Source organism: Plasmodium falciparum, assembly GCF_000002765.6.
Source record: "Plasmodium falciparum 3D7 genome assembly, chromosome: 10".
Classification (NCBI taxonomy): Eukaryota; Apicomplexa; class Aconoidasida; order Haemosporida; family Plasmodiidae; genus Plasmodium; species Plasmodium falciparum.
In genome coordinates, this window is record NC_037281.1 from 920,001 (window position 1) to 942,613 (window position 22,613).

General features: G+C 17.6%; 5 protein-coding genes across 5 annotated transcripts in view; 2 read left to right on the forward strand and 3 right to left on the reverse strand.

Annotated features, from left to right (window-relative positions):
• Positions 1-4,213, forward strand: part of PF3D7_1022000 (RNA-binding protein, putative) — a gene marked incomplete at both ends in the record, with an annotated part of 4,442 nt that extends 229 nt beyond the window's left edge. Inside the window, 2 exons of the mRNA XM_001347462.2 lie at positions 1-1,311; positions 1,473-4,213. The exon at positions 1-1,311 is cut by the window's left edge and continues 229 nt beyond it. Of these exons, the coding sequence (XP_001347498.2) occupies positions 1-1,311; positions 1,473-4,213 (4,052 nt within the window). The remainder of the gene's footprint in view (positions 1,312-1,472) is intronic.
• A 1,066-nt stretch (positions 4,214-5,279) lies between these two features.
• On the reverse strand, positions 5,280-6,230 carry PF3D7_1022100 (methyltransferase, putative; the record flags this gene model as incomplete). Its single annotated transcript, XM_002585364.1, has 2 exons — positions 5,280-5,818; positions 5,990-6,230. The coding sequence occupies 2 exons, from the start codon at positions 6,228-6,230 to the stop codon at positions 5,280-5,282; spliced, it is 780 nt and encodes a 259-aa protein (XP_002585410.1).
• A 600-nt stretch (positions 6,231-6,830) lies between these two features.
• PF3D7_1022200 (conserved Plasmodium membrane protein, unknown function) lies at positions 6,831-9,020 on the reverse strand (the record flags this gene model as incomplete). The annotated part of the gene is made up of 3 exons (XM_001347463.2): positions 6,831-6,896; positions 7,042-7,759; positions 7,915-9,020. The coding sequence occupies 3 exons, from the start codon at positions 9,018-9,020 to the stop codon at positions 6,831-6,833; spliced, it is 1,890 nt and encodes a 629-aa protein (XP_001347499.2).
• Positions 9,021-12,696: 3,676 nt separating this feature from the next.
• On the forward strand, positions 12,697-14,381 carry PF3D7_1022300 (ZIP domain-containing protein, putative; the record flags this gene model as incomplete). The annotated part of the gene is made up of 6 exons (XM_001347464.2): positions 12,697-12,841; positions 12,954-13,385; positions 13,634-13,752; positions 13,913-14,000; positions 14,084-14,148; positions 14,253-14,381. The coding sequence occupies 6 exons, from the start codon at positions 12,697-12,699 to the stop codon at positions 14,379-14,381; spliced, it is 978 nt and encodes a 325-aa protein (XP_001347500.2).
• A 5,556-nt stretch (positions 14,382-19,937) lies between these two features.
• On the reverse strand, positions 19,938-22,234 carry PF3D7_1022400 (serine/arginine-rich splicing factor 4; the record flags this gene model as incomplete). Its single annotated transcript, XM_001347465.1, has 4 exons — positions 19,938-21,282; positions 21,391-21,477; positions 21,912-21,994; positions 22,133-22,234. The coding sequence occupies 4 exons, from the start codon at positions 22,232-22,234 to the stop codon at positions 19,938-19,940; spliced, it is 1,617 nt and encodes a 538-aa protein (XP_001347501.1).
• Positions 22,235-22,613: the final 379 nt, after the last annotated feature.

Below are 22,613 nucleotides of genomic sequence, written 5' to 3' on the forward strand. Positions count from 1 at the left end.
GTAATAATATTAATAGCAAAAATAGTGATACTAACCATAATATAACAAATAACAAAAGCTCGAATAATAACACAACTAACCATAATACTACAAATCATAGCATAACCAATAAAAATATTACCAACCATAACATTGCCAACCCTAATAATAATAATCCTAACGATAATCCTAAAAATAATTATAAGGATAAAAACAACAATAAAAACAACAATAAAAATAACAATAAAAATAATAATAAAAATAATAATAAAAATAATAATAAAAATAACAATAAAAATAACAATAACAATAAAAATAACCTTAATAGTAATATTACATGCAGTGAATACAATTTACTGAGTACAAATAAAAAAAATCAAGACATCACACAAGCATTAGGGGATCATATAACATCAATCACAATGAATAATATAGAAAGTAATAACTTTTTAGTTGGTGATGAAAATAATGGTTTTTATCAAATTTTAAACAATGTAGATTATAATAAAAAGGAGAAGAAGAAGAATTTTATAAACAACAAATGTAATAGTAATATACATATGAATAATATTGAAAACCAATTATATAATAATGTTAATAATATAATTCCAATGGTTTCAAAAAATAAATATAATTTATTTACAAATAACGAAAATTATAATCAAGAGAATGATAAATATAATGAAAAATTATTTAACAATTCAGTTAACTTTTGTAATATTCCAAATTATGAACAAGAAAAGAAAAAAAAAGAAATAGAAGGATCAGAAAATTATAAAATGAATGATGTATCTCAACTTACGCAAATGAATTATATGTATAGAAATATAGATTATTCTAAAGAAAAAGTAGAAGAAGAATCTTTTGAAAAAAATGTTGTAGATTTTGAAGAAAATGTACCTGAATTCATGAATGAATATAAATTATATAATGAAAAAGTGAAACATGATAATATAAATAATCAAATCATTAAAGAAATAAAAAAAAACAAAGGAAATTATAATTTTAAAAATATTGTAATAACTAATATTTTCCTTGGAAATATCCCACCAAATATCACTGAAGAAAGATTAAAAAATGTATTAGAAATATTTGGATATATAATTCATATTGAATATAAATGGTCTATTGATAAATGGTCTTATGCTTTTGTATATTTCATTGATGAAAAATGTGCTATTAATGCTGTTAATTTTTTAAATCAGAAAAAGTTTTTTGATAATTCACCTAATCATAAATTAATATGTTTTATTGTTTCCAAACAAATTCCTCATCAAAATACCATGCATTATAGTAAAGAAAATTTCTCCTTGTTAAAAGATGGACCACCAGGTATGCATGCAAAAATGAAATATAAAAATGTAAAATGTTTATAAGTGTGAATATATAATGTGCACATTTTTTCAATTTTTTTTTAACACTAAATGTTTGTATATATATATAATATATATATATATATATTTTTTTTTTTTTTTTTTTTTTTTTTATTCAAGGCGCAAATTTATTTTTATATGGAATACCCCTAAAATGGACCGAATTAAATTTAATACAGCTAGTAAATAAATACGGACATGTTGTAGGTCTAAGAATTCCGTATATCAGTAAAGAGAATGACAAGAAACAAGGTAATAGAGGTTTTGGATTTGTTTCTTATGATAACAAAAAATCAGCTATAGAAGCTTTTGAAGAATTATCAAAAATGTATATACATGGAAAACTTTTAAAGGTTCAGTTAAAAAATGGTGAAGAGCATTTATTACCTGCAAAATTAAAAAACATTTATAATACAAATAAAAATAAAGCAAAAGATGTTACAAACCTGAAAACCGCACAAAGTTTAGTTAGTACAACGGATACTTTAAATACGTTTAATTCTTTGACTTCAACCGAAGTAAAAAAGAAACTTAAAAATAACAAGTGTTCAAATAATAATATGAAATCTTCCGTTTTTATTTCAAATAAAAATAATATAAATAATAATAATAATAATAGTACTATATATAATAAAGCTAATAATAGTAATACTCAACATCTTTCAATTCCTGATACGAATAGCTCAAAAAGTTTATTAGAAAACGAATACAAAAATAAGTTTCCTTTAAACAATTCGAATAATTGTGATTCCGTTCCTAGTATATATCCAAAGATGTTTACAAATTATTCGGATAAATATGATCTAAATGTTACCACTGAAAAGCATTTTCCTATATATGCATCTAAATTACCACAAAATAACGGCGCCAATTTGTGTTTATCAAAAGAATTGAATACAGGAGGAGAATTTTGTTCATATACTATTAATGAAAATAACTCATTTGAAGGAAAAGATACTAATAAAAAGAATTGTGGAAAAATGTTAAAGGAAGCAGATGATATTAATAAAAATGAAACATTTTTTTTAATTAAAGAAAACAGAGAAAATAAATATAGTAATAATAAAGACAATAAAGGGGAACAAATAAATACTCAAAATGATATGGCGTTATATAATAATATGGAAAGTAATATGATAACTTATAAAAATATGGAAGAAAATATGGTACCTAATAAAAACATGGAAACTACCTTTTCATACTTTAATATGTGTGATAATAATAATAATAATAATAATAATAGTAAAAGTAATTATAGTGACTCCAAAAAAGTAACTCCAAATAGTAATAGTAATAGTAATAGTAACAGTAGTAGTAGTAGTAATAGTAGTAGTAGTAATAATAACCATTTTGAAAAGAGATGGGATAAAAATACCTGGAAAAAAACAAGCAATATACAATCAGTAGAAGAAAATAACAAACATGATAATACGTTTTTTAATTTTATAGATAAAATGGATACTACAAGATGCCAAGGAGGAAATATAAGAAATAATAAGTATTCAAATTATAATTACATAGAAGAGAATAATTCTGAAAAGAATGAATCATCTAAATTAAACAATTTCAAAAACCAATTTGGTGCAAACTCGAAAAATTTGTTTTTTTTTAATAATTCAAATGAATCAGAAAATTCAAATATTAATATGTATAATAAATTTTTTGTTAATGAAAATAATTTATATTCAGTAGATGAAAAAAATGAAAGACAAAATATACCTACAGAAAAAAATATTGAGCTAACTATAAATAGGATAAGGAATGAAACACCATCATCATTTAATGAAAAGACAAAAAATATAAGTTCCTTTTTAAATGATATATGGTATAACAATGGTAATAATAATATTATTATGTACAATAAAAATAGTAATGTACATGATAATAATAATAATAATAATATTATTCATAATAGTAATAGCATGCATTATCATATAAATGATATCCATACCAATATGAAAAGAGATAACTACGAGAATAATAATAAGTGGAATAATAATATAAAGGGAAATAATTCAAATGAATATAATTATAAAAAAGAAAACAATAATAATAATAATATGTTTTATTATAATATAAATAATAACAATAATAATAATAATAATAATAATAATAATAATAATAATAATAGTGAGCATATATCTGAAATAGATGTTAAACAATTAAATAATATTATGGAAAAAAAGAAGGAATATTTAAATGCTGTTTCTAAAGAAGAACAAGAAAATTTGGATGATAATATATCCAAAAATGAATATATGAATGATAAACAAAATAAAACAACACAATATTTTAAAAATATGAAAATTTTATTTACATTTTTAAATATATATGCAAAACAGAATTCATTAGATATAGATGATTTTTTTAATGATGAAAAAAATATGCACTTGTTTGAAATGTTAATTAATAAGAAACAATTTGATAAAAATGATTTGGAATATTTATTTAATATGTTACAATTAAAAAATAATGAAAAGGAAAAAATGAAAAAAGAAATATTAAATCATAATGAATATTTCAAGGAAAATTATAACCATGATAAAATAGTATATACAAAATCAAATACCAATATGCTTAATATGAATTATAACACTCCCAATAGGTACCAGCAAGGTAATAATATTAATACTAATCCTAATGTTGCTCAAAGGAATGAAAACAACTATTATGGGAAAAATAATGATGCACCATATGATTTAGATATAAATAACATAATATATACAAGTAATAATTTTACAAATTTAGATAAATATGAAAATAGCAACTTCAATATGGAAATAAAAAAAATTAATGATATGAATGCATACGATAATAAGTTTATACCAAATGTTCAGAATAATGTCAATAAATATATGTAATATAATAATAACATGTAAAAAAATAAAATTTTTAATCAATATAAAAATATAACATATGAATAATTTATTTAATTATAATAAAATAAACACATACTTATTAGATGAAAATATTATATATATATATATATATATATATATATATATATTTATATATTTATTTATTTATTTAAAAAAAAAATAATATAGTTATAAAGAATTCTTTGTATTAATTATTAATATTCATAATTGTTTATTAACCTTAAATGTCTAAATGGTTTTTTTTAAAATAAACATATATTTATTATATATATATATATATATATATCATTAAAGCTACATTAACTAGCTCTAATATTATTGTTCTAATATAATATTTTATCTATTTTGAAATAATATTATATATGTATGTCTTTGTTTCTTTTGCAAAATAATATATACATACATATTTTCATGTTTTTTCAGCATATTATATATATATATATATATATATATATACATGTATAATTTTTTTTTTTTTTTTTTTTTTTCACCCTCTAATTGTTAATATAGATATATATGCATATCTTTTGTTATATAATATATATATATATATATATATATATATATATATATATATTCACAAGAAACGTATCTCAAAATATATAATATATAGCCTAAATTATATGTGAACATATAATATTATAATAAACAAAATGAGTATATATTAATATGTATATCATTTACACTATGTTAATATTTAAATTATTTACAACGTTTTATTTAATAATTTTAAAAGTTTTTATTTTATATAATGTTTTTGAAATGCAAAATTTTGTTACACAAAAAAAAAAAAAAAAAAAAAAAAGGAAATTTATTATATTTTTTTTTTTTAATAACATTTAATTCTTTTATATTTTCAAACAAATATTAACTTTTATGTTTTTAATTTATATCAATTTGGGAAAAAAGAAAAGGATTAAAATGTATAAAGTAAGTTGTTCAGCGTTTAAACAAATATAAATAAATATAAATAAATATATATATATATATATATTTATATAATAAAATATTTGTCTTTTTTAATTATTTTCCACAAATGTTCAAAGTACTAATCATTATTGGGTGAAAAGGTTACTTCTATAATATCTTTCGAATAGACAGATTTCCCTGTAGTGGTTTGAATAATTCTTGCAACGAAATTAAAATGTTCATTATTATTAACATATGTCACAAAACTATTTGAACCTGTTCCATCTTCAAATCCAAAATAATAAGACTTCGAACCAAAATAAGCTTTTCCTCCTTTTTTCAGATTTTTTTTGAGAATTTTTAAAATATGATAATAATTTTCTTTTCTATATAATATTTCATTTCCTAATATAAAATCAAAACAGTTTAATTTCTTCTTTTGTAATTTCGAATTTAATTTATGCCATGGTTTATTAATAACATAACATGTTATTTTATCATTATTTATTTTCATGTAATGCTTATTTTCTTTTAACTTTTTCTTTTTAAGTTTCATCTTCAAATTTTTTTTTATATTTGGTAGTAAGACGTCATTAATAACTTCTTTATTTAATTCTTGGAAAACAACATTTCCATTATCTAATAACACTTTGATTCCAACTAAACCATGCCCACAACCTAGAAAAATAAAATAAAATAAAATAATAATTATTATATATATGATATATATGTATATAAAAAAATAATATACATATATACATGCACTTTAAAATGTATAATAATGTTGCACTGAAATATTTTTAAAAAATAATAAATTATCATACAACGTCAACATAATATTATATATACCTAATTCCAATACTTGCTTATTATTAAAATCGAACCCCTCCTTATGAAAAAATTTTAACATATCCCATGTACATTCCCATATTGTATATCCTCCTTCATAAATATTGTGTTTAACTAACTTAGATTTTTTTTCTGAAGAAATGGCATGATTTTTTAAAATTAGGGAACTTTGTATTTCTTCATTTTTTTTCTTTTTTTTTTCAAATTCATCATGCTCATTTAAATAATATACCTCATACATTTTTCTATTTTTTAAATATATTTATATAAATAATAAAATAAATAGTTTATTTTGTTTTGTTATTATTAGTAGTATATTTTAAAATCTTTTTAAAAGTTATTCATTAAAAAAAAAAATATATATATATATATTATTATATATATATAAATTTATATGATGTTATCTAAATAAAACATTTAAACAAAAAAAATATATAAAATTAAAAAATATAATGAAATATATATAAAAACAAATAAAATATAAAAATTATAAATATTTATAGAAATTTACAAATATTTACAAATAAAAAAAAAAAAAAAAAAAAAAAAGGGAAAAAATGAAAAGGTAGAAATAATATTGAATTCATAAAAATCATTAATAATAATATATAATAAACATTAAGAATTCCATATTTTATATTATATATATAAATATATATATATTTATATATATATATATATATATATATTATGTATGCATGTATAATATTACATATATAATACATTTATATATATAAAGAATACGAATTAACATTTGAATAAATGAAATATTATAAGTGTCAAATTTCATAATTTATCAATGAAAAATATATATGAAAAAATAAAAAAGAGCAAAATGTTTTTATAACATAATATTCGAAATATTTAATGATTTGTATTTCCCTTGCTTTTTTCTTGTATCATCACTCTGAAAATAAAAGAAAAAATATAAAATATAAAACTTGTATATAGAAGAAATATATAAAAAAATGTTTATGAATATGAATATATATATATAAATATATATATATATATTTATTTATTTATTTATGAATATATCTTTTGATTGTTACCTTTAAACTATCAATTATCAACCACTGATCACTATCTGAATTATAATCAGATGATATTTTAAATAAATTATTGTTTTTTTTCTTTTTTTCATCATTTGTATTTTTTTGCGTCTTTATAATTGAATCTTCTTTAAAACGAACAACTTTTTTAACCTGTTTTTTTTTTTCCTCATTATTAAGAAATAATTCATCACGCAAATAATTTTTTTGGGGTATTTTATTTATTTTCAAGTTTACATCTTCCTTTTCATCTAAATATAATGATGATGAATTCATATTATTTAAGGTATCTAAAGAGATGTGGAAATAATATAATAAGCTAGCACAGGTTGTTAGGAATGAAAGAAGTAAAATTATGAACACATTCTTTGACACATGTAAAATAATATTCCACATGAAATATCTTTTACTAATCAAATTTGATAAATTAAAACAAAAAATATATATATTTATTATGGTAGATTCTAAACTTAAAGGAGCTTTTTCTATACATAATAATAAGATGGGTAAAGATAAAATTTTGATAGAAATATTCTGAACAATTATATTGAATAAAAATAAAAAGGGACTCACGTAGGTATTCTTGTTATTATACAGAAAAATAAAACTGCATAATTTAAGTAAAATATTAAATAGGATAACGACCATGGAATAATTTTTGTAATTGAGTTTATTTGTGTATAATTGGAAAATTGAAATACCAATTAATTTGGACGACCTGTAATAAGGGAGAAATAATATAAATTTTGTACATACATTTCATATAAATTTTATGTATGAATAATAATATATTTTACATGATAAATATATAAATAATAAATACAAATCGTATACACATATATATATATACATATATTTTTGTTATATTCTTACTGTGATACGAGAGGAATGTAATTAATTAGTGAATGCGGCCAACTAAAATTCTGAACACCATATTGTAAAATGGAAAGTTTGGAATCAATAGCAGAATTAAATAATATTATAAAAAAGATTGTTTTAAATAAATTTTCATTAAAAAATATTTTTTTTAAAATATTTATTTGGGATAATATGTCTTCTGTATTTTTGACATATACTTCATCACTTCCACTTTTGAATATAATATTACGTTGTATTTTTCTTTTATTATTTAATAAAAGTGTTTCTTCACTACATACACATGATATAAGAAAGATGAGGAAGCTTTTGGAAATTAAAAGAAATACACTAACTTTCAAAATATACATATAATATAATATGAGAGAACAAAATATTTTTACACACATTACATATGATATGTAAAAAACTTTTTCAAAATACATTTGCCTTTTACATCTTTCAACTACTACACCTTCAAATACACAAGATGATAATAACATTTGACTGGATATAAATGATATTATAGTAAGGTAAATATAATAATTTATTTTTTCATTAAAAAGGTAAATAACTAATAATAACACGGTCGTTATAAATTCACTAATAATAACATAATATTTTCTATTTAATGGAAAATATACAAAATTATCCATATATCCACTTTTTCCTATATGTGCCTTTTTTTTTAAATATCGTGATTTTGACAATCCATTCTTTATATATCTTTTAAAAAATATTTTTAAAAATAAATATTTACTTTTATATATTAAACTACAACAATATTGTATAAATTGTTCAAAATAATTATATATTTTATATATTTTTCTGTAAATAAGGCCAAGTATATTATTTAAATTAAAATACACACTATCTGTTAAAAATGCAAATAATGGCTTTATAAAATATAATAGTATGAAAATATTATATATGTTTTCCCTAACATGGGGTGTTACTTTTTCTTTATATGTTGTACTTAATATATGATCATTGTAACGTAAAAATAAAATATATAAAAATTCACTCATAAAAAAAAGGGGAGAAATATTCTTTATCAATTTCGTTATCTTTGAACTATCATCTTCCCTCTTAAAAATATGTTTTATATCTGAAGTTTTCTTCATTTTTTCTTTTCATTTTTTTTTAAACTCTTTTTACAAATTGTATATAAATATTATGATTATATATATATATATATATATATTAGCAATAAAATATAACTTTATATATATATTATTCTATCTCATTAAGTGGTGTATATATAATAAAATATATATTGCAAATTAAATGGAAAATTTATTACTTCCAATACAATATATTTACAAGATATATAAAAAAAAAATCTTCAATTTCATTCGTTTTAAATATTAAGTTTTAATTGTAAAATGAAAAAATATATAAATTGACCTATATATGCATTAATATATAATCTTATATATATTTTTTCTTTTTTCAATTTTAATATTAATAAATGTTATTGTGGTTTATTTCTTCTAATGAAATATGAAAAAAAAAAAAAAAAAAAAAAAAAAAATCGCTTTTAATTTTAATTCCAATAATTTTTTTTTTTTTTATTCTCATTCCTAATTATATATAAAAAAAAATTATGTATATTATTACATATAATATTATATATATATATATTTTTTTTTTTTTTTTTTTTTGGGTGGAGAGGGGGAATTTTATAAAAAAGAAAATCCCAAGCACACCTTTTTATATGTATAAAAAAAAAATAGAGAAAAAGTTCTCATTCAAAATAAAGAATGATATAACATTATTATATATAAATAATACTTATATATTTAATAGATGATAGGCATATAAACGTATTCAAAATAAAATATAAATTAAAAAAATATATATATATATATATATATATTAAATATAATTATGTAATAATTGCATTTATTCTTTCTTTCTTTCCTTCTTTTTTTTTGTTTTTTTTTAATTTAAAAGAAATAAAAATATTTACATAAGAGTATAAAATTAAAATAATTATAAATTATAAACAAGAATATCAATAGGAACTTAATCATTTAAAAAGATATTATATATTATATGTCGAAAAGGAAATAATTATTAAAAAATATTTTTTTTTTCATTACATAAGAAAATTAATATAGGTTAAACAAATAAATTTTAATGTAATTCTTTATAAGAAATAATGTTTGAATTGTACACATATTTGTGTTTCTTCTCTTTTATAAGGAACATATTAAATTTAAGTTCTTTTTTTAGTTATATTCATATTCATGTGTTTGTATAAAAATTTATTGAGATAATATTGCAATACTTAATACTTATATCATATTAACTTATTTTTTTATGTTTTATATTTTATGTAGCTTCATGTGCATATTTTTATTATTAATTCTTATATGATATATATATATATATATATATGACAAATATTCTTTTGTATGTAAATGTTAATATTACTATTTAAAATGAAAAATATACAAAAGAAATAAATACAAATGAGAAATTTCTTCTTTTTTTTTTTTTTTTTCTAAATTTATGAAAGTATTTGCTTACTTTTTTGCGTTATATAAACATATCTTCGTTTTAATAAAATTAAGATTTTATATATCTTGTTCTTTTTGTGAAAATAAAACTTGTACGTTTTTTATACTTTTCATTTTCATAATTTTTTTTTTTTTGCACTGTTATGATATATGAATGAATGTTCTTTATATAATAATGTATGTGTATTCATCTTATATGCATAATTTATATAGCTACTAAATAACTTAACATTATTTATAACATATTGAATAATAAATTGTGTTAATACAATGAATGCATCTTTTTTATATAAAAATATGAACTTAACACTAAAATAAAAGATTTTTAAATCAAAAGAAATTATAAAGAAAAAGAAAAAAAGGAAAATATTATTTTATATTTCCAGCCTTTTCCACACTACATTATTGCATTGTACTTTTTTTTTTTTTTTATTAAATTTATGCTTATATATAAAAACTATTATTAGTATTATTATTATTATTATTATTATATGTATGTAGAATTGAAAAGAGGAATATAAAATAAAAGGTTATTTTTATATTTAATAAAAAAGAATATTCTTTTGGTATTCTATGGTCTTTATTTTAAAAAAATATAAATTAGGTATAAAAAAAAAAAAAAAAAAAAACCTTAAAAAATGTGGAATAAAAATAAAATAATTATATTTATATTAAGCTATATAAACTATACACATGTGAACTATTTATTTGCATATATTTAATATTTTTACATTATTTTTATATTATATATATTTCTTATATATATATAATATATAGACATAATTAATATTATATTATGGCTTAAAAATATTTTTGCATGTATTTGAGTCCCATAATTTTATTATGTATTCATATGCATCCACACAAAAAAAAAAAAAAAAAAAAATTAAAAATCTTCAAATGTTAATAAATGCGTTAAAAAATATTTGTCCAACTTTTTAATTTAATCATAACGCAATAATTTTTTTTTGTAAAAAAAAATAAAAAAAAAGGGGAAATGGGTTATTATGTAAAATTTACACTTAATTTTATGTCATTTTATTTTTTGTATATTTTTTAATTTGAAAACAATATAATCAATTATATATGTAAAATGTAGAATATTTATATATTTATATATATTTACATAATATTATTCCTTTGGGCTTTTTTCAAAAAAATAATGATCTTTTATCATTTGTATTAAATTAATACTATTTAACACTTGATATTATTTTTATTATTTTAACTTTTTCCATGTTTATATTTTTTTTTTATTTTATGTATTTAATTTTAACTTGATTTTTAACATTTAATGTATATATATATATATATATATATATATTTTTTTTTTTTTTTTTTCTCATTTTTTTTTTAAATAATATATAATAGGATATTAAAGAAATACAAGTGAATTAAAGAATAAAATAAAATTATTATGTTTTAAAACAACTGTTTCATTTTAAAATATATTATTTTATGTAAAGAAAATAAGCATGTATGTCTTCATTTATAATATACAGTAGATTTTTATTAGTGCATTTTATACTACAAAAAAAAAAAAAAAAGTAATAAATAAATAATAAAATAAAAATATATATTTTATATTATTAAAATAAAATATATATGTTTTCTTTTTTTAAGAATTGTTACCATATGTTACATGTTATACTAATATACTTGATATTAAAATTATAAGACGACACATTTTTTATAAACATTTATATAGTAAAAAATATTAATCCGTACTATATTATATTTTTTTATTTATATTATATATATAATGTTTAATATATAAAAATTGTGTATCCATTACATGTGTTGAAGGATTAATATTTATTCTACAGTTCATTATATATATATACATATATATATATATATATTTATATATAATATATTTTTTTATTTTTTAATCTTAATATATTAATATTTATGGAATTTTATATTACATCAGATAAATAGTTACTATGTGTAAAGTTTCTATTATATATTTTTTTTATGAAAAAAAAAAAAAAAAAAACGTAAAATAGAAATGTGTAGAATCTTTTTTATAAATACATATAAAAAAGTGTATTCATATTATATTATATTATATTATATTTTATTATATTATATTATATATATATATATATATATATATATATATATTATTTGCAATGACAAAATATGATTTATATAAAAACATAATTATTCACTAATTCTTTTTAAAAATTATATCAAAACAATTTCATTTAATTTGCTTTTGATAATATTTTTTTTGTTTTTTTTCTTTTGTAAGTTAAAAAATTTCGTTAAAATGTGGTTATCAACATTTCTAGCCTTACTTATTTTTGTGGAATGCGTTATAGTTGTGTATATACCAGCATATATAGAAAGTAAATTATCAAAAATTAAGAAAAACAGATTTTTTAATATGGAAAATTTTGAAAACATAGCAAGTGGTATGTAAATTAAATAGAAATTTTTTTTTTTTTAAATAGTTTTACAAATTCATATTATATTTTGTATTATGAATTTATTATTATTTATTTGTTTTTCTTTTTTTTTAATTAGGCGCGATATTAGCTTTAGCCTTTTTGCATATGTTACCAGAAGTTATAATTTTATCCAACAAAAAAAATATGAATCTGTATTATATTTTTATATTAGTACTTGTATCTGTAACTTTTTTGAATATAACGGATATACTATATGATCATCACTTTGAAAGTACTTTTGATGTTAATTGTACACTAGCATGTGAAAATTCAAACAATCAAATTAAAAACATAAACGATAAAGAAATTACTACAAATTATATAGACATAAAATCAAATGAAGTTATAGATTTAGAATTGAAGGCAATGGATACTAATATTAATAACAACAACAATAATAATAATAATAATAAAACCGATCCATGTAAAACTAATATATTTTTTGAAATATTTAAATCAAACTCTTTTTTTATTGTTTTAAGCCTTTTTATACATTCTTTTATAGAAGGTAATTCTTTAAAAAACAAATAATATTAATTTGTTATATGTAAATTTATTTTTTTTTTATTTAAAAAAAAAAAAAGCAAAAACATATACTCACATATATATTTATATATATATATAATATATAAGAAAAATAGAGTTTATATACTTTTACAATTTTATATTATAATTTTTAGTTATCATTTATAAATAACAACATATATGTTATATGTATATATATATATATATATATATATTTATTTTATTTATTAGGCTTACTTATGGGAAGTCTAAAAGATAAAAATGCTATTATAATCGTAGGACTTTCAATGTTAGCTCATAAATGGGCTGAATGTTTAATAGTTTATAAGAATGTTGTTAACAAAATAGAAGTAAAATATTAAAAATTGAACTATATACGTTATAGTTTTTATATATTTTCTTATTTAATTTTTATTTATCTTTATGTCTATATTTAAATTAATATACATAAATACATATCAACATAATAATTTATTATTTTATATACTCCTTAATTTTTTGTTTATTTAGAATCCTTTACTAGCAAGCATATATGCTTGGTCTTTTATCTTATCTTTACCATTAGGAGTTTTTATTGCAATATTTTCCTTCCCTTCAAGTAATAATAAAAATAAAAATAAACCAACACAATATTCAGGAATGATTCATAACATTTATTTTTTCTTTTTATTAATTTAACAGATGAATTTGTAGAAATAATTTTTAGTTCAATTGCCTGTGGTTTTTTTCTGTATCTTTCCTTTAACGTAAGTTTTCGTTTTTTTAATTATTTAATTCAAAAATATATGAAAAAGAAAAACAATACATCGATTATAATATTATTTACAAATACATGATGTATTTTTTATAGATGACTAAGGAAATAAAAATAACAAAGAGTAATAAGCATTTCATATCTTTTAGTTATTTCCTTGGAGTTGGAGGCATGTCAACATTGATGATATTATTTAATTCTTTTGAAAGTAATAATATAATATAGAGACAGGTACAATTATATTTTTTTTAATATTGTCCTTATCTATTTATACATTATAATTTCAAAAATTCGGAGTTGTGATTTTATGTTACTACCATAAGAAATAAGAAAATATTTATTTTCGTTTTTAATGTTCTCTTATTAAATATGCCTCAATAAAATATATATTTGATTTTATATATAATTTTCAATATTTTGAAATTGTATATTTTATTATTATTTTTTTACGTTTCCGTATGAATCTAATAAATACACATATTATTCTTCGAATTTGATTTTACACCAATTTTTATATAAATACATTTTTAATAAACAATAATCATTAAAAAAAAATTAACAAAAAAATATATGTAATAAATATATATTTTATTCATATTTATGCTATTGAAAATTTCTGCAATTTTTTTTTTTGAAAACATAAAAAAAAAAAAAAAAAAACGAACAAATTTTTTAACCATTGTGTTTACGCAATTAAAAAATACATATGTTGAAATTACAAATATATATTTTTAAACCTATAATTTCATAAACACATCGATATAAATAATGAAATTTTTATTTACACATAAAACCTTTGCATTTCGTAAAAAATTAATTGTTATACTGTTCTATGCAACTATAATTCTTTTGTTGTCTTATAATTATTATTAGATATATAATACTTTAAAAAGAAAAAAAGGGTTCTTTAACTTCAAGCATATTATATTATATTATAGATATTATTTATATACAATAAGTAAAATGTCTTAAACATATATTTATCCACAAAGGTTTTTCTAATAATACTTTTAATTATGTATATTTCTAATTATATTTTTTTTTCATTTATTTTTGGAACATTTTTTTCTTATATAACATTAAAAGGAATTATAAATACCACTTGTCGATTATGTTAAGGTATATTTTTTCATTATTTTCATATTTGTTAAAGAGAATTTCTTTTATTTCTATTACTAATATGTTATTATTTTTTATTCATTAATAATAAAAATAAGACGTTCATGATGAAATTACTAAAATTTTTCTATTTAAAAATAAATTTGTAGAAAATAATTTAAACTAATATACATAAAAGAAAAAATATATAATATCAATATTCAATTACATAAAACTATAGAACTCCTTTTTTTTCAACTTGTTACTTTTAATATGTATATTTTTTTAATATTTTATAGAATAAATATATATATGAATATTTTTTTTTCTCATTTATTTATACTCTCTAAAAAATTATATATTGTACGAATGCATAAAAAAAATTAATGAATCTATATATGTTTTTTTTTTGTTTTTTTATTGATCTCTTAATTTATGAACTTTTTAATTTTCGGTAATAATATTAAAAGGTTGTATTCCTATTACAATGTATCAGAAAAAAAATATTATTCTTGAAAAAAGTCATTTTTATAGTAGATATAAAATAAAAGACAATTTTACACATAATATCTTTAAATATTAATTTATAAGATTTACAAGAATAGTATATGTTTTTACTAAAATCCCATATATACTAATATATAATTTCAAAAAGAAATATTATTCTTTCATTTATATTCATAGTGTAAAATTATTTTTGCAATATTTTAAAGAGAAATACAAAAGAATACTGGGAATTATATAAATATTTATATCTCATAAACGTTAAAATAATTTAAATTATAATTAATTATTCATTAAATCACATATTACATCTTATATTTTAAGTTGATAATAGAATATTTATGTAATATAATTTACTTATGGTGAAAAAGGGAATCTTGAATAATTCCAATGATAAAATTGTACTTGAAGAAAATTTTTTATGTATTCAAATAAAACTGTAGTCAACGACGTTATATTCTTTCTATGTAATAAGATATAAAAGATGACTATTTAACAATTATAAACTTTAATATTTCCTGCAATACCAAAAGAATTTAAAAATCTCAAAAATATTAATTTTGTTTATTTATATAATTATAAAAACCATACATAGATATATATTCAAATGCATAATATAAAATTAAAAGTAATACCTATGAATCAATGAAAGTTTCATTTATTAATATAAATAATTTTTAAATATATAATATGAAATATCAAAATTAGTATACACACAAAATTATTCAAATAATTTTATATATAATTAATTTAAAAAATTAAATAATATATAATATTTAATTAATAAAAATATATTAAAACAATAACATAAATATATAATTAATTAAAAAATACAATATTAAATTAATAAATAAAATAAATATATTGTTATATAATTTTAATATATTAAAATTAAATAAATAATAATAAATAAATATAATTTTAATAAAGTATATATAAAATAAATAAAATATATATTAAATAAATATATATTTTTTAAATAATATATATATTAATTACAGAGTTATCCATAATTAAAAATATAAAATATATTATATTTATTTGATTGTGTAAAATATTAATTATCAGATTTTAATTTATTAATTATTTTGAAAAATTTTTTGTCTTCTAAAATATATATATATTATAAAAATATTTATTTATGAAGTAAATATTTTATGAATACATTATTATTTGATTATTTTAATTTTTATTATTGATAGTAAATAATTATATTCTAATATTAACGTTCTATAATTTATATATTTTTTGTGAATTGACTTAAAATATATTAAAATTTATTTGAATCGAATTATTTAGATGTTTACATTTTTATTAATATGTAAAATTTATATTATATTGGATTTTGTAGGATAAATTATGAATTTTATTTTTATACATTATATGAATTATTACGTTCAATTGATATATCTTCATTTCTATTATAATGAACATTATATATCAAAATGTGGACAAAATTTTATTATTTTATTTTTTTTTTATGATCTCTAATGTTCTTAATTTAGATGATGAATATATAATTTTTAAATATCTTTACATATATATATATATAAAACTTAAGTCCTAAAAAAAAAATTTCACTAGTCTTATAAATAAGAGATATTTGTTCATGTAATTATGAATACACATAAAATAGAACATCAATACATGTTTAGGTATATGACTATACACGTTCTTTTTATGTAATATAACAATGAACTTTTTTGTAATATAATTTGATGATCCTACATTTTCTTAATTTTTATATTTATCATATTATTTGATGGTTAGAACAAAATAACGCATGTTTTATTTTATATCATTTATATGCATCTGAAAGTATTATTAAACATAATAATATAGAAATGATATCTACATATTTACTATATGAGGGAATATATATATATATATATTATATTTTATTCACAATTTTATTACAATATATATAAATGCATATTTCTTATATGCAAGGTCTTTTAAATTCATAGAACAATTCCTTTATATTTATTTATTTTCTATGTATTGCTCAGTTTTATTACTATATAATTTATACTATTTTCAAATGTCTATTGGTTTATAATATTAACTTATAAAAAGTATAATATATAAATATATTATATATATTAATAAAGACAATATGTAAATATATATTGAGAACTTTCGCTTTTAAAACATTATATGTAAATATATATTGTTCTATATCATATGTATTATAATGGAAATTTTTAATTTCTCATTCAAGAGAAATAAAATATATAAATATAATATTGTAAATAAAATGTTAAAAAAAATTCTTATTTATCTATATGACACATTTCACAATATATACCTTTTAGTACAATTGAAGAAACACATTTTTTTATGTTCGATATATGTCATATACTTTAACTATTATATCATATAGAGTAACTATATTCAAAAAAAAAAAAAAAAAATGTAATTTTTAATAAAACCAAAGAAATTATAAACATACAGAGGGGCATATAAGAACTATATATTCCTTTTGTTAGAATTTTTAAAGGAAAAAGAAAATTTTCAAGAAAAAAATTATATTTTATAATACATAAAAAATTAGCATTATTTGTTATATCATAAGGATTTAAAAGAATGTCATAATAATTTTTGCATTAAACTAATAGATTAATAACAAAATATATTTTTTGTAACCAATTAAAAATAAAGAATTACTTAATCATTAAAAACCTTCACTCATATATCGAATCTTATATTATTCACTATAAATGTTGTTCAAGTTGATAAATTATAAAGTTATGCTTTACATTTTTGCCAAAAATTAAGAAATATGCATTATTTATTTTTTTTATTCCCAAATAACATTTAGACAAGGTTTTACAAGGGTATAATAGAATATGAACATAAAAAAAAATAACCTTTTAAAACATAATTTTGTAATATTAGATTTAATATACATAGTTAAAATATGTATTATATATTATATTACTTTTTAAGAATTTAAAGTAAAGAAGAAACCATAATGACATATATTGAAAATTGAAAAGAATTGTATTTTATATATGTGTTAAATTCATTGTGAATATGTTCTAATATCCGTTAATTCTTATCTATATTTGAGAAAGAAAATTATGTTTTAATACATAATGGTTTGGATTATAAAGTGTATTTTTTATTGTTTTCATAATGCATATTACACATAAAAATATTTATGTATATAGATTAAATAAAATATATAAGAAAAAAAAAAAAATTTATATATATACAACTTTATAAATTGATAATACAATATAATACTGTAAAAAAGTAGTAATATATGATAAAATAAATATTTATATTATTCATCGAATAAGTCATGTAATTATATATGAATGAATACTTGACGAAATACATAAGATTTGAAAACAGTAATTGTTTATTATTTTGTCATACATGGATATTGTGTTTACATGAAAATGCTTTCGTTTTAAAACACTTTTTTTATAGTTATATTGTTTTCCTTTATTGTTAATGAAATAAATACAAAAAAAAAAAAAATTTACATCTACAATAAATTAATGGTATTTAGTTCCATTCAATACATGTGTAAAGATGTAATTACCTCTCCCTCTGCATAATATATATTACGTAATTTATTTTGTTGTATTCTTTAAAAAAAAAATAGGCTTTTTGTATTAGTTTTAAAATTATTTATAAAACATTTTTTAATAAATAAAAAAAAAAAAAAAAAAATTACACATAAATATTTATTAAATAAAAAAAATACTTTTATATAATATCTAATGTTTTCCTTTTATTTTAAAAATAAGAAAAAATGTTATGAAATATGTATATAAATATATTAATTTTAAGATTTAAATATAATTTTTGTTTTAAAAATTTAAAAAAAAGAATTTGAACAAAAATGAATATTAAAAAATGAAAAAAAAAAAAAAAAAATACAATATTAGTCTTACAAATATAAATTATATAAAATATTAATAATAATATTAATTTTTTTTTGGTTTATATGTATAATAAATCCTTCATAATAAACATAAACACATAAATATTAAAACATATAGAATTATAAAATATAATTTAATTTTGATCACATATACAATATATATGTTTTTCTTTTTATTTTATGTTTTTGAGATTTTTTATTTGGTTTCAAAAATAGAAATTATTTTTTTCAGTATTCTGTTAAATAAATGATGGTAATTTTAAAAATAACAATATCTCATTTTAGTTGCTAACATTACCATTTGCATTTTCATCTGCTGCATTAGCTTTTTTTCTTCCTCTTCTTCCTCTCTTAGGTTTTACTTCTGCACCTCCTGTTTTCTTATCTTCTTCATCTTTACTTACAACTTCAGGTTTTTCTTTTTCTTCGGATTTATCACTTTTATTTCTATCATTGGAAACACTTTTAGAATCATGATTTTCTTCTGTTTTAGCACCTTTTTTACTTCCTTTAGTATTCTTATTCTTCCCTGTATTCTTTGCATTTCCCCTACCACCTCTCTTAGGTTTTACAGTTTCATCATCGCTTTTTTTCTCTTCTGTGCTATTGTATCTAACAGAAGCACTTTGAGATTTATAACTCTTTTTTGATTCACTTAATCTATCATTGCTTTTATCTTGACTTTTTAACTCACGTGAACTGCTCTTATATGCCGATCCCGGTGAAGCGCTATAGCTTCTTTTTTTTTTACTTTTTTTATCATCATCTGAATTTAGTTCTCTTTTGAAGTCGCTGCTTGCGTTCCTTTTTCTACTATTACTTCTATCTTCACTTAAACTTCTCCTTCTTTCACTTCTATCTTCACTTACAGTTCTTCGTCTGCTATGACTTCTGTTATCACTTGATAAACGTTTTCTATAGCTTTTATTTTTTTCACTATCGCTATCTCGGTATGCACTAGAATGTTTACTTAATACATCACTAGAGCTTTCATTTTTATTTTTTTTCTTTCTATAACTTCTATCACCACTTCTTGATCCATGATCAGATCTACTCCTACTAACATCATCGTTTTGGTTTTCATAAGAACTATAACTTCTTTTCCCTTTATATCCACTTCTTTTTTTACCCTTACTTCTATTTCTGTAACTATTTCTATTATCGCTTAAACTTTGACTATGAGATTCATATTTATTATTTCTTTTGTTTGATGAATTACTAGATTTACTGTATCTTCTAGATCTTGATCGATCTCTATCTGATAATCCCGATTCATTACTATATCTACGTCTTTTTTTATATTTAGGACTATAATCATTTCTATATCTTTTCATATAAGAAGAACCTCTTTTATCTCTTCTAACTTTAATATTTGTAACATCGTCATACACTTTAAATTCTGCACCATCAAATTTTTCAATTGCATATAACATATCATCATAACTTACAAATTCTACTATACCTTTTCCTCGTTCAATATTAGCATATCCCACATCACCACATTGTCTCATAATATCTTTTAAATGTTGCCACCTGCAATTATCTGGTAAATTAGTAACAATTACTCTATTTTCAGTTCTTATAGGTGGACCAACACCATCATCTTTTTTTCTATATTTTCCAAAACTATAAAATACAAAAAAATAAAATGAATATTATTATTAATAAATTATATATTTTATTATTATTTATTTTAATTATATATATATATATATATATTAAATTATAAAATACCTTCTGTTTTCTCCTGAATGTTCAACACGTAAACGAAATCCATCAAATTTATATCCATCTCTTCTTTCTATTGCATAATCTGCATCTCTGAAAAGAGAGAATAAAAAAAAAAAAAATTTTAAATAAAAATAAATATATTTTATATTGACATAAATAACATATATGAACAAATATATATAGTTTTATACACAATTAAATATTATAAATCATTAATAATATATTATGAAATGCTCATATTTAAAAATATGTTTAATGGGTTATGAAATATTATTTCAAATTTTATTATTATATTATAAGTATCCATAATAGCCAAATAGTTACATAAAAATGTATTTGTAAATATTGTACAATTATAAAAAAATTATAATGTATTTTCTTATAATAGTTCAAGTTTATTCTCCACACAATAAATATATGCTTCACAATACACTAATATAATATTCAAATAATATAATAGATCTTCCTATGTATTTTTCATATATTTTTATAATTAATTTATTATTTTCTTTTCTTATTCTTACTTCAAATCATAATAATGAACAAAAGCATAAGAACTAGAGGAAGATCTTGATGGCTTTATATCTATGTACTTTATACGCCCATACTAAAAAAAGAAAAAAAAAAATATATATATATATATATATATATAATAATAAATATATTAATAAATTAAAAAATATATATAATAAAACATTTTAGTTAGTAATATTGTTTTCTAATAATACAAATAATATATACAAACCTTTCCAAATAAATCGTAAACTTCTTCTTCAATGACATTGCCTGGTAAATTTCCTACATATATGCATGAAGATGATTTACTGAATCTTGGTTTAAAACTCATTCTTTTATTTTTTAAAATAACAAAACATTAAAATAAATATATATATTTTTATATATTATTTTTTCAATAATAAATCTTAATAAATTTAAAAATAAAATTACATATATAATAAATATATGGGGCGCAGGAAAAGAGTTTTGGAAATAAAAAAAAAAAAAAAAAAAAAAAAATCTATTCTTAGTGTAAAACAAAACAAAAATTAACAAAAACTAAAATAAATCAGTATTCAGAAAAGCTTAAAAAATTAAAAACTAATTATACAACATTTTTCATATACATTTTGTTTTTTAAGGTATATACGTATTTTTTTTTTTTTTTTTTTTTTTTTAGATTAATATAAATAATAAGTGATAAAAATATATAAAAAAAGTCTAACAAT